Source organism: Linepithema humile, chromosome 6 (genome assembly GCF_040581485.1).
Source record: "Linepithema humile isolate Giens D197 chromosome 6, Lhum_UNIL_v1.0, whole genome shotgun sequence".
Classification (NCBI taxonomy): domain Eukaryota; kingdom Metazoa; phylum Arthropoda; class Insecta; order Hymenoptera; family Formicidae; genus Linepithema; species Linepithema humile.
The window spans coordinates 3,243,049-3,256,245 of NC_090133.1; the positions used below are offsets into that span (position 1 = coordinate 3,243,049).

The following is a 13,197-nucleotide window of genomic DNA, read 5'->3' on the forward strand; positions in this document are numbered from 1 at the left end:
GAGGGTAAACGACGTGTCAGTCTCAAGAGCTTGGTATATTTATTTACATAGATATATACGAAGTCGCACATATATAAAGTTACAATGATATAGTTCATCCGCCCTTTTCATCATCCGATCGAATCGCAGTGCGCGTGCAAGGGTATCCTTTTCTCTTTTCTCGCGTTACGGTAAATTATCAAAAGTCACCATTCAAACCCTGCCACTGTGATAGCTTTCTGTTGCGGCTGTTGAGAAGACAAGAGACTGAAGAGAGGACCGCACTGCATACATTTACACGTATTTTCGCGTCCTAAATATAAAATCGCCAACCACTGTTCATCTATTTACTGTGTGTTCTATGAATCAAGATGCACTGAAAGTGGCAGCAGTCTGAATTCCAGGTTTGTATTTATGTCATTCTTGATGCGTGTTCGAAAGAATCGATGCCAAGAAAGGTCTCGAGGAGCTATCCGTAAAAACTATTGCTCGTTTATAAAAATAGGCTATTAGATGCTGTGAACTGTTTCGGTAAAGAATTTCAATTACCTGTCGGAAGTATGATACTTACAAATTTCTACATGCAATATTTCAACCGCCGATGGCGTTAAAATATTGTATTTAAACGTCTAGAAATATATATGAACGCATTAGTGTGGCGAAAGCTATTACCCGGTGAGATTATGCTACAACGACGGATCTTCTCTTTCACCCTTTTTTTTTCATTCTGACGAAAAACGAGTGCCCGTGCGGCTTTAACGCTTCTCAAGTGAAACTCTATATGCATATGGAGTCGCTTATTACGTAGAGAGATGAGCGTGTATCTGTGGGACTACAAGAGCTATCGGATACAATGCACACATTTACCTATATTACGTGGTATCATGAGATTCAATTATCATATGTTAACAACTCATAATCTCACAAGTATGTGTGCGGTTTGGGAATATATTTTGTTAACATACACTTTTGTAGTATGACAGTTCAGCGGCGATGTTCATTATCGATGAACGACGATGATGTCGTCAATCCTTACGCAGCTGAAACGGTCCAAAAGCGATTCCGGGTATCGCATGATGATTAATGGATGAATCTTTATTTCGCGCGCCGCATTGTACGGCATATATACGCTAAACCGCGCAACTTACTTCCTGAATCGAGTTTGAGCTTGTTCGACTGAAACCGTCGGACTCTATCGACTAATGTTAATTATTATAAGATACTTGGTGAGATGAAACAAGGATGTAGTACATGCACGTATATACTAGAAACGAATACTCTCTCTTTCTTTCTTTCTCTCCCTCTTTCTCACTGTCACTCACTCACTCACTCGCTCGATTGCACATAATGAAACGGCGTTTATACAATCACAGATCGTGCATACAGACGTCTTCGTTACTAAATGCACGCGACTCGTACATCGATAATACTCTCTAGCGTGCCAAACGTTGTGGCAAAGGCGTTGGCGATTGGCAACGAGCTTGGTCAAACTTGAACGATACAGTTTATACTCGCGCGAAACTCAATATCAGTTAAATATCAAATGCTGACTAAAAGACACGACTAATTCGGGGCTAAAGCTGCAATTGGGGCAAACGAATATCAAATAATACTCTTAGATAAAAATATTTCTAAGATTATTGTGCCATTTAATTTAGAATCGTTTTATTTTAAACTAGCATTATTAAATAACACTCTTTGCCGGACATGTAGTTAATTCTAGTAAAAAATCGATTTCACAATCAGGATTATTTTGCGACGTCGTAATACATGAGATAGCAATATGCAGGTAAAAATTTATTAATATCATTATGCTAAAATAAGTTTAGATACCAAAAAGTTCATTGCTGCTGTCTTGAGGCCGGTGTTTCAATTTCAACTCGATAGTTTGTATTTGATAAAACTTAATATTCATCGGAATATTGTTCGTTGACAGTAATTTTTTTTTCTTTCATTTATACTTGTATACATATATAACACAATATCCCATAAATAAGTACTTAATAATAATAAATAAGTATATATATGTATATATATATATATATATATATATATATATATATATATATATATATATATATATATATATATATATATATATATACACACACACACACACACATACACACCCACACACACACACACACTTATTTATTATTATTAAAAAATCAATTTATATATATATATATATATATATAAATTGATATATATATAAATTGATTTTATATTGAGTATATACATATAATTGATTTTCTTGTTAAAGCTTTTGTTCAAGCTATCATTCGCATTGTATATACCTAAGAAGATCCGTGTACATTATCATCTCGAATCAAATCAGCCACACATCTTTGAGAAACCTTCAGCGTATTAATCAATTGCATTACAACATTCTGAAAATAGTAACAACGCATACAATGTATAGATTGTATCATATTTGTATGCAGAAATTATGAATCACAAATTCGCTTACTTAACAACATAAAATTTCATAGATTATTTAAAATATTTACTTCATTAAGCTCAGATAAAAAAAAAAAAAAAAGGATGTTTGATGAATGTACTTCTACGAATATAGACATTCTGAGAAACAATTTAACTGCAGATTATTATATCTTTTAACTATTTTTAGAATACAATTATGATACAGAATTTTAGCGGTAATTTTTTCTGTCTAGTCCAACTTCAATTAAAATAAAACTTAGGAAATTAAATGTAAATAAAAATTTTTGTGTTAAAAATTCGATATTTTATTATTGTTTTTTAATAAAGTAAAATAATTTAAATATTTAAATAAAAAAAATTCATTATAATTCTAAATAATTTTTCCACGTATTTTTATAAATATCGAGTGATAAAATTTATATCACTTTTTAATATTATTGACGTGAAAACGTCTAATTGCACCGTGATTGTTCGAAAGACTGGTTATGTTTATGAATCAGTGAAGCATCATTTATGTTAATCACATAATATCTAAATAGATTGAAATAATTATTTTTCAATCATGATTCATACGTAATAAAAGTGATCAAAATACAATTTTGATTACACAAATTTAAAAAAAATTTTTTTAAATTGTATTTTGATTGTAATATTTGTTTATAAATTGTAAAAACTTAAAATTGTAAAAAATTAACACTGATCATTATTTAAAAAATTATATTTAAAAATATTTTATTAAAATTATATTTTATTTTAAAAAATTGTATTTTGTAAATTAGTGGGATATCGAATTGTCATATATTATTGAAATTAAAAAGATATGCTACAGAAGAAAAAAAAAGAAAAAAGACTTCTACATCACTCAATATACAATAATGAAATTACTGTAACATAATAAATTATTGCTTCTAGCACATTTTGATGTATGATTAATCATTTATAAAAAGAGAAAGAACTCAACAAGTCAAAATAATTTGTCAAAATAATTCAAGAAATTTTTGACAAATTTGACAAATTTATCGTCTTGTCGAGACCAGAATCATTAAATTAATGAAAAATGTTAAACATACACACATAGCCAAATTCTCAAATAAACAGACTACCTAAACAGGCATCAGACCTTTCATGACACACATACAACTTATATTCTAATCGTTTAATTTAGCAATTACTAAGTTCATTCACTTAACCTTAAACCTTCATTGCCATAATCCTGCATAGTTGCCATACAAATTCGCGGGCAATGGGCCGCCCGCCGTAAATAGCCTGGTACCTGATGCGTCGTAACAATGTGTATAAATAGCGGGGGTGTACTTCACATTCTGGAAACCGTCTATGTATTCTTCATCTGGAAACTAATAACACGCAATTCTCAGAATAAACACGTAAGTTTTTCCATAATAATGCATAAAATACATTGTATTTATGATTGACACATTTTCGGAAATCTTAATCGCTCGAATGAAACATCTCAATTTCGCATTATGTTAATTGTTGCAGAATGCAGTAAGTATTTAACTTTTTATCAACGTATTAATTTTTTAGCCGCTGTTTTTAGATAATACAACAAGACTTACCACGTATCCTTTCGAAGCTTTTAATACAACAGTTCTATTAGAGTTTATAGAAGACTCCAGATATTTCTGAGCTCTAACATCATAAAACATAAGCATTCCTAAACCGGTTCCAATAGTTAAAACGGACCCTTGAAAACTTGCTGATCTAATACCGCAACCGCTGTATCTGTATAAAAAAAATTTATTTGTATTATTAAACAAAGTTAAGATATATCGAGAAAAAGAGAAAAAAGCGTTATTTACCTCGATGGTATTTTTTTAATTGGTTGTAAAGTACGTGCGTCTAAAAGAAGAGTGTAAGATCTGCATCCAATTGCGTAGACACCATCGTCTTGTACGGCGAGACAAACGTTCTCTTGACAGGCTGGCAGTTTTCTGGATATTTTCTGCTTGAATGATTCGGCCGACCAGATATGTATAAAACTATTGAGCGTCAGGGCTGCAATCTCTTTATATGCTTTATTGAATGCTAGCGCTCGTACTTTCTGAGCGGACTTGCATTCTTTTACACAGACAGGCTGAATCAACCTAAACAGTAGACGATAATTATCATTAAAAATTACGAATATTATTGATAATATACTATAACTATTATTAAAATATATTTCTAATTCTCCATTGTTTTTTTTTCTTTTATTATTATAATCTAAGACCGAGATTTTAATTGTGTAGCGTAAAATGCAATTTCTCAAAGACAAACAATGGTAAAAGAGCTTTCTTTATCGTTAATTGTATATTTGTTACCTATGTGTAGGCACATCCGCTTTGTCCGGAGATTCAGCGAGATCACTGTCGATACGCCACAACGCCATTTTCGTGTCTCTAGAGCCCGATACTAAAAACTCATCGTCCAACCAGCACATGTCGAACACCCAATCCCTGTGGCCGCCCTCGCCGACACAAACCGGATCCAGAGTCGGTAATCTATATATCGCTATTTCGTTACTATTTCTCGCTCCGGTGGATAAAAGTGTTCTACAAGACAGAAATAATATGGATCAGCACTTGAAGTCATTTTGTTTCTGCAGGTGTTGTGGCTGTTAAGGATGAGAAAGAGAGCAGAATCACCTCGAGGGATTGATTTGAACGGAATGAATGCCGCATTGCTGTTCGGGCATAACGTTACCGCCTGGACTGAGCTGTCTTCCATGAAGAGACGGGATCTGATCTAGCTTCTGCGTCGCCACATCGTAAACCATGAGCTTGTTGCATTTTGTACCAAACACCACTTGCCTGTCGCTCAACCATTGCGAACAGAATACTTTGTTCATGTTGTTCAGACTAACCGAATACTCTTTAAACAGATCGTGCGTCAATATATGCCGGGAGCCATATTCTTGATTTATCTTTCGCACTTCATGCGTATTCGTTTCTCGCGCGCGCACATAATCCACAAAGTTAAACGACGTCCTCAGAAATTGTTTGCCCTCGATAACCGTCTCGGTTTCGTCATCACTCGACTCATAACACACAAAATCGTCCGGCTTGTCCGGTTTCCGATTTCTCTCGTGTCGCAACGCCACTCTGAAACAAACGAAAAATTTAATAAGAATACAGGACACCTTGAAACTTTCACATTAACAATTTTGTTATATTTACCTCTTAGTCCGCCGCTCCACCAATCTGCTATTACTGGCGCACGGAGGCTGTCTTCCGTATACAGCTGTTCTTAGTGTCTCAGCCATTATTCTAATTAAAGGTTTAATAGACTTTACAACTTTCAGGCAACTTGCAAAGAACACGGAGTATTATTACCGAATAGGAAAAATTTATATATATATTTTAGCAAAAAACAATATTAGATGTAAGTTATTTATGCCAAATACAGAGGAAATAATTGTATGTCAATAACATACAACTTGAATAATTGTTTCGTTTCGTATCAGTCTCTTGCAAGCTATTGTATCTATCGTTTTCTTTCTTTCTCCTTTTATTTATTTTACCTAAATATTTATTTACAAAATTTTGGCAAGTTATAATAATACTAATTGATACATTTACTGTCAGATCGTAAATATCTCTATGTCTTAATAAACTTTAAAGATTTAGAGAAGCTCAAAAAGAGGCTGTGCTTCTCCTTTGGCAAAGAGATAAGTAACCAGTGATAAACAAGGAGGCACAATAGACTAAAATCTATTATTAAAGTTGCACTAAATAAATGTAGTGAGAAGACTAAGCTACTTACAGCACTTTTTGATTTTACTATTTATTAATTACTAACCATTTATATGATATACAAATTGAATCCTTTTGTAGCTAATAAAAATAGCTTCTGACACTTTTATTTCTACAATGAAAACATTAACAAAACTTCTTGTTCTATAAATTAATCTAACTATTCTATTACTCCTGTTTTATGCAAGTTTATTATAAGTATTCTTAAGTGCAATTAATTGGATTATTTTATCGTATATTAAATAAAACTCTCCAATCAATGTGTATGTGTGTGTAAATTCATAATATTGCGAGGAATATTCTACATGTAGTTTTATTTATTTAGAGATAATCTGTAGGTGGCCTGACACACAGCACATTCACCAGTGCAAAGTATCTTCAACAAGTGACTTTTAATCTAGAAAAGTCAATAAAAAAATCAGTCAGCATAATTTTTACAAATTCTTATATTTTCGTGTATTTCTTAATTATTATATAAGCAGTCTTTTAAATGCGAAAACAGAAGGCAGAGGAGCCTACATAAGCGTAGAAGAAAAGTTAAACAGAGGGATAAAAAAAACTGAGGAGTGTAGTAAGAGGAAGAAAAGGAAGGATGGATAAAGAAGAATGAGAAAACTTAAAACGGTTCAAGAGGCAATGGCAACGAGGAAGGTCCAAGAATGGCCACAGAATTTAACAACAAAAGTAAACAATGGAAGATTGAAAAGGTCGAGGTAAAAGACGACAACAAAAAATAATAAGAGATAGGAATGGAAATCTACCATATAAAATCACTGGAAGATCCAGAGGAGGCCATGGAGAGCAGCAACTAGAATATGAAGAGCAGAGAGAACTAAAATAAAGAGCTGGACAGAAAGAAAAATAATGAAAGGAGAAAGGAAGAAAAAAAAAAAAAATAAGAGTCAAAGAAGGAGCATAGACAGCGATAGGAACAAAAAGAGGCTATGAAAAGTGTACACTGCTGGACAATTAATGTATTACGATCATAGATTTAACAAGGTTAGGAAAAAAAAAGAGGAATAGAGGCTTATTAATTGTATTGTAGTAAATATTAGTTGAATAAAATGTATCTATGACTAGGATAAAAGTCACTAAGGGAGGAAAGAGTGGTTAGTAATAGATAGGATAAAAGACTTGGAATTATTAACAGTGAAAAGGAGTAGGAAGAATAGTACAAGATATAGATAATATGGAGGAATGAGTGTGTACAGGGAAGATTGATAAACCAGTCCTTCTTGATAAAAAAAAACTGAAGCAATAAAAGTTCCATATACACACAAACAGTCTTTTTCTCTAATTTAATCATTAAAATTCTTTAAAATATGTAGTGTTTCCGAAAAAATAATAAATATAATAATAAATTAAAAGTTTTGAAGAAATCTTAATATTATTCAACAAGAAAATATATAAGAAAAATAAGAACTTTTATCTTGTAAGACAAAGCAACATACACAAAATAGTTTTTATAATAAACAAATAATAGTTTTAAAAAAATTCTTAAAAAAATGTTTTTCTCTTATCTTTATAAATATTTATATTTGAAAGATATAAAAGTCATTTTCTTCATGTCTCTCTCTCTCTCTCTCACATGTACACATACACACACATACACACACACACACACACACAGACATTCTCTCTCTTTCTTTCTCTCTCTCTCTCTATCTTTATGTCATGCAAATCTCAGCTTTGCCTAGATGGCATTTCTGAACTAAGTAATGAACAATAAGCTTGATTATCCATCTCGAAAATCCATAATCATTAAAAACAAAGGACAGGAATTTCTATTTTGTCCAGTTTGTTGCTACTACTTACCGCTCCAGTAAGTAGATTTTTCGCAGGAAAACAATGCGAAAAGAGAGTTGCGGTGCGAAGATTTATGTTAGATGGGCCGCGGCACGGGTCAAGACGGGCAAGACCTCAAAAGATCTTCTCTTTTTTCTAACTCGATGGAAACCAACTATGAATATCAAGGCAGGCAACACGATATCAGTCCTGGTTTTGGGACGCAGCTTTGTAAAGTCCACGCTTTGCAACGGAAGGTCAACTGGTCGTGAGCGATGCCTTGTGCCTCGATTGTTCTCGACAAATGTATTGCGAAATGTCACATATAACCTCACTTGCTTATCAGATGTTCACGGGCGTCGTTCGTGCGAAATTCCGAGAGCCGTTAAGCCGGGAATGCGAAGTGATTGCGCGCAGTCGGGATGATCCAGCGTCGTCATGATAAGCAGAGAAACGTACGGGGTGACTGCACGAACGGTACCGCCATGTTGAAAGCGACACTTCAGCGCCTTAATAACCCAAGTACACCGACAAAGCGTCAATACTATTCCGATCGTAACTCGGGGAATGGTAATGTTTATTGCAATATCATGATTTAAGCGATCAGCATCGTCAATACGTGCATGATGATTTATAGGAGTTTTCCACCACGTGCATTTTCCAACTGTCAACATCAGCTTGTGTCCCCCTCTCCTATCTTTGCTCGGATCGTCTGAACTCCCCTTCCCCCTCTATGGTTTAAAACGACAATGTTCATTTCGAGCATAGAGCTTATAAACCTAGAGATGCCTTGAAGTTCAAATCGTGGCACCAACTGAGTGACAAAGATGGGGATATACATTCTGTCTTTCTTTCCATTTTATTGCTATTTTGTTTAAAAAAAAAATTAAAATTGCATTTATTATTTTTGAAAATTATTTCTAATTGTTTAAAATATAGATTTTTTTCTGATGTAAGAACAAATTATGAATACCACCCTAATAAATGCTGTTACATTGCATCGCACGCCAATAATGGAACGACATTTCAATACTGCCAGCACTGGCAGTGTATATTGAAACACGGCTTTTACTACGTGTCTTCGCATTTTTTATACTTAATGAATATGATAGCTATTTTTTAAAAGATGGCGTCGTTCAAGAAAATAAATACTAAAGTGTTTACCAGAGCGGGGCCGGAATTAACAGAAGATAACATATATTGGAAGAAATACACAGTACGTAGTTAAGATTTATTTAAGTAAAGGAAGTGATGCAAAATAATTTTTATCAACATTGCATCCACGTGTATGTAACATAACCTATAGACTTGCATGTCGCTTTTTGGAGTTTTTTTTCTGCTTACATCTTCAGCAATATATATTGGTTTTATTCATGAAAGATTAAATTAAAATTGTTTCCTGAACATGTACATATTTTTTATAAAATAAATATATGAATTTGTATTTATTATAATTTTAAATTATATTATAATTTAGAAATATTTTACATTATGAACTACTGATTTTTTACATAAAATCAATTGTATATTTACATTGCTCTTAAGAAAGCCTTAGAATTTTTAATTTCTGTTGCATACACGTCAAGTAAATTTATATATTAAGAAATATATAATAATAATAATATATTATAATTATATATTTACAGCCTCCAGTTTTAGTCAAAGAATTTGGCCCAATAGACTACATTGACTTTTCTCCTGTAGAGCCTCATTATTTTGCAGTTACCTGCTCTGTACGAGTGCAGGTATATAATCCTATCACAAAGTTGGTCACAAAAACGTACAGCAGATTTAAAGAAGCTGCATATGGAGGTTGTTTCCGTAGAGATGGCAAACTGCTGTGTGCCGGTGGAGAGGAAACAGTGGTTAGACTCTTTAATATTGGTTCAAATAGCATGTTACGTCTTTTTTCTGGACATAAGGCTGCGGTGCATAGAGCTTTTTTCACAGCTGATGACCATCACATAGCTTCATTCTCTGACGATAAAACCGTAATATTATGGGATATACCTAGTGAAAAACAGCTGATGAGTTTTAATGAACATACTGATTATATCAGAGCTGGTGCTGTGAGCCCTGTGTCTACTGATGTATTATTATCTGGTGGATATGACAAGATCATACATATGTATGATAGCAGAACAAATAAAAAGATACTCAGTGTCAATCATGATGCGCCAGTGGAAAGTTTACTCTTTTTGCCAACTGGAGGAATATTCTTATCTGCAGGTATGTATAATATGCTCTAAATTAATTTATATAATAATTGCTTGATGCACATACTGATTATAATTTAATAAAATTGATTTTTTACATTAATATACGATTTTTTATGATGTATAATTTTAAGGGATTAATGTTTTATGTACAAAAATATTTACTTGCAATTTTTAGGTGGAACGGATATCAAAGTGTGGGACGCTCTAACAGGTGGCAAGTTACTTGCTAAAATTACTCAACATCACAAAACGGTCACTTGCTTGAAAATTGCCTCCGATGGCCATAGAATATTGTCTGGTTCATTGGATAGGCATGTTAAAGTCTACGATGCTGGAACATACAAGACACTTCATACTTTGGATTATCCTAATGCGGTTCTTAGCATAGGAATTAGTGTAAGAATACATTCATTCATTGATTTTTATTGACATCTACGCTTGCATCCATATTTATTTAATCTTCAGAAATTATTAAATTAAGCAATTCAGAATAATGGATGTAATTAATTGCATTAACATTAAATTACAGGCTGGTGACGAGACAGTCGTAGCCGGTATGGTGGACGGTTTGATTTCTGTGAGGAGACGCGAAGAAGACGTGAAGGATGTTGTGAAACCGAAACGGAAAAAGGTGTCGTACAGGCACGCAGGCGAAAATCTGCACGTGCGAAGTATTGACGTGGTTGTGCAGCAGGAAGTCAAAGAAATAATGAGCAAGCACGATGCTTGTTTGCGAAAGTTTCAATACAGTAAGGCACTCGATTGCGTCATGATGAATTATGTGGTTAATAAAATGCCGCATGTCACCGTCGCACTTACACAAGAGCTTATCAGAAGGGAAGGCTTAAGACGAGCTTTAGCTGGTAGGGATGGCAAATCACTGGTTAATATCATCAAGTTCTTGAACAAATATATCGGTAGCATTCGTTTCGGCCGAGTGTTGTTACATGTTTCAAACGTTTTATTAGGTAGGTTTTAAATATTATTTTTTTGGATTTTCTCTTAAGATCTCGTCTCTTTAATAAAATTTTCTGTCTTAACAGATGTATACGAGGACCACTTAGACGAACTTTCGGAAGAATCTCGGAAAATGTTCACGATATTAGCGCAAAAACTACAAGAAGAGGAACAGTTAATTACAGCTTTGGCAGAATTGCAAGGTTCCATGCAAATGGTATTGTCCAGTGCAGAATCGGTTTCTTCGATTTCTGCTGTAAAAGATAGTCAGAGCTTGGAGCCGTCAAATGCCGCTCAGACAGAAAGAGATCTTGTCTTGAGTATAGCATAAACATATTGTCCAGTGTAAAATAATGTTTTTTGTATATAATTTTGCAATAAAATAATAATTGAATTTTTCTGAAATAACTGAAAAGAAAGAGATAATTGAAATATTCCCCATTTGTAGCAATCGGTTTTTTTCCAAATTTTTTGATTTTTTCGACAACTTTTGCAGGATCAAACATGGCAAATGATATCGTAATGTAATAATTCGCGTCGTTTATAATGTTATCGTAGGAAATTGGTTTTTATTTTGTTAAGTAAAATTATATTGACACATTCACTTATTTCAAGAAGTCTCCTTGTTGAGACATTTTTGCCAAGCAGCAGAAGATGGTTTTTCAGGCACTATCCATCCAATCGGAATCGTTGTTGCAGCGTTTTCAGAACTTATGAATTTATCCCAGGCCGTACTAAAATGCAAACATTTTTTGATTAAAAAAGTATTTTTGATATATTACTCAAGATTGATTGTTCAACATTGAATATATACCGAATTATAATAAAACTATTCACATCCTTGTAAGATTGCTCAGCAGTCAATATATTTGTGCCAAATAACACATTCTCCCAATCGTCAAATAAATTTTGCGTTTGTTTTTCGATTCTCTTTTCGTTATCTGTCTTCAGCATCAATTTCAATTCCTGTTCTTCTGTTGCATAGTTGCGATCCAAAATAGTCCATTGTTCTGTTAACTTAGCTGTAACATATATTATTATTTATTATTTAAAATAATTAATATAATTTATATCACTTTTGCGAAAAATGTGAGTAAAAAATTATTTTTATTTTATTTTTAGAGAATATTCTATTATATACAATATGTAAGATATATTTTTGAAAAATTCATAATTTTTTCGCAAAAATGCATTTTATAGTAATAAAATAACATTACTGATGGAATTATTAAAGGCTTCATCAGCTGCTGAAGGCAAATTCTCGCCTCTCGCTCGAGCGATATTCACTTTTACTTTTCGTAAGTTCTGTAATTCTTGCAAAATTCCTAGATACTTTCGTGCATCGCTTCTCTTGCTACGAACGTCGGATAAAATCATATCTGCATCTTTGCGCAAGCTTTGCTCTTGTTTTTCTCGCTCGATTACCGCTTGTTCTTTTCGAATCCATGAATCAGCTTCTGTATGCATCCTCGTTCTTCTTTCTTCCTTCATTAATTTCTCCTTTTTCCACTTTTCTCTTCTAAGCCGTTCTCTCATGCGTTTTTTCTCGCGTTTCTTTAGATCTTGCTTAACTTTATTCATAAAACCAGTTTCTTTTAGAGTTTTCAATATTTCGGAGATTTCACGTTTTGTAATATTGCATGCGCTGACCTTCTCCTGCCATTCCGCTTCTGGTAAATCAACATTGTCTTTGAGTTCTGCGCAAACTGCCTCAAGTTTCTTATTTAATTTAACCGCTGATATCAATGCGCTCTTGATAGTCGCGATTTTAAATTGATCTTTCTGTTTGCTTTTGATAGGAACTTGCAATTTAGTTTGTTGGAGGAATTGTTCAATGGCCTTTTCATCTTCTTGTCGCGCCCTTATTCTATCGATTGATGTCGCGTTATTAACTGTACTGTTATCACATGTTACATGGCTTGAATAAACATTATAATGCATATTCCTGCTGTAATTTGTATCATATGCAAATGGTTGTTGAGTTATTGGATAATACATGTTAAAATGCATATTCTCATAAGACTGTCCAGCATTTTGCTGGAAAGGTTGATTACTATACATAT

General features: G+C 33.2%; 3 protein-coding genes across 3 annotated transcripts; 1 reads left to right on the forward strand and 2 right to left on the reverse strand.

Moving 5' to 3' along the window:
- Positions 1-16: 16 nt before the first annotated feature.
- On the reverse strand, positions 17-8,646 carry DCAF12 (DDB1 and CUL4 associated factor 12-like protein). The gene is made up of 7 exons (XM_012364233.2): positions 7,989-8,646; positions 5,598-6,570; positions 5,067-5,522; positions 4,743-4,973; positions 4,242-4,526; positions 3,999-4,164; positions 17-3,776 (listed from the first exon to the last, which is right to left on the reverse strand). The coding sequence occupies exons 2-7, from the start codon at positions 5,681-5,683 to the stop codon at positions 3,621-3,623; spliced, it is 1,380 nt and encodes a 459-aa protein (XP_012219656.1). The 5' UTR covers positions 5,684-6,570; positions 7,989-8,646; the 3' UTR covers positions 17-3,620.
- Positions 8,647-8,675: 29 nt separating this feature from the next.
- Positions 8,676-11,542, forward strand: LOC105670616 (U3 small nucleolar RNA-associated protein 15 homolog). Its single transcript, XM_012364232.2, has 5 exons — positions 8,676-9,174; positions 9,605-10,187; positions 10,353-10,573; positions 10,707-11,145; positions 11,221-11,542. Exons 1-5 carry the CDS (start codon positions 9,085-9,087, stop codon positions 11,463-11,465), a joined length of 1,578 nt encoding a protein of 525 aa, XP_012219655.1. The 5' UTR covers positions 8,676-9,084; the 3' UTR covers positions 11,466-11,542.
- Positions 11,543-11,674: 132 nt separating this feature from the next.
- LOC105670618 (programmed cell death protein 7-like) lies at positions 11,675-13,195 on the reverse strand. The gene is made up of 3 exons (XM_012364235.2): positions 12,352-13,195; positions 11,949-12,156; positions 11,675-11,868 (listed from the first exon to the last, which is right to left on the reverse strand). Exons 1-3 carry the CDS (start codon positions 13,193-13,195, stop codon positions 11,745-11,747), a joined length of 1,176 nt encoding a protein of 391 aa, XP_012219658.1. The 3' UTR covers positions 11,675-11,744.
- Positions 13,196-13,197: the final 2 nt, after the last annotated feature.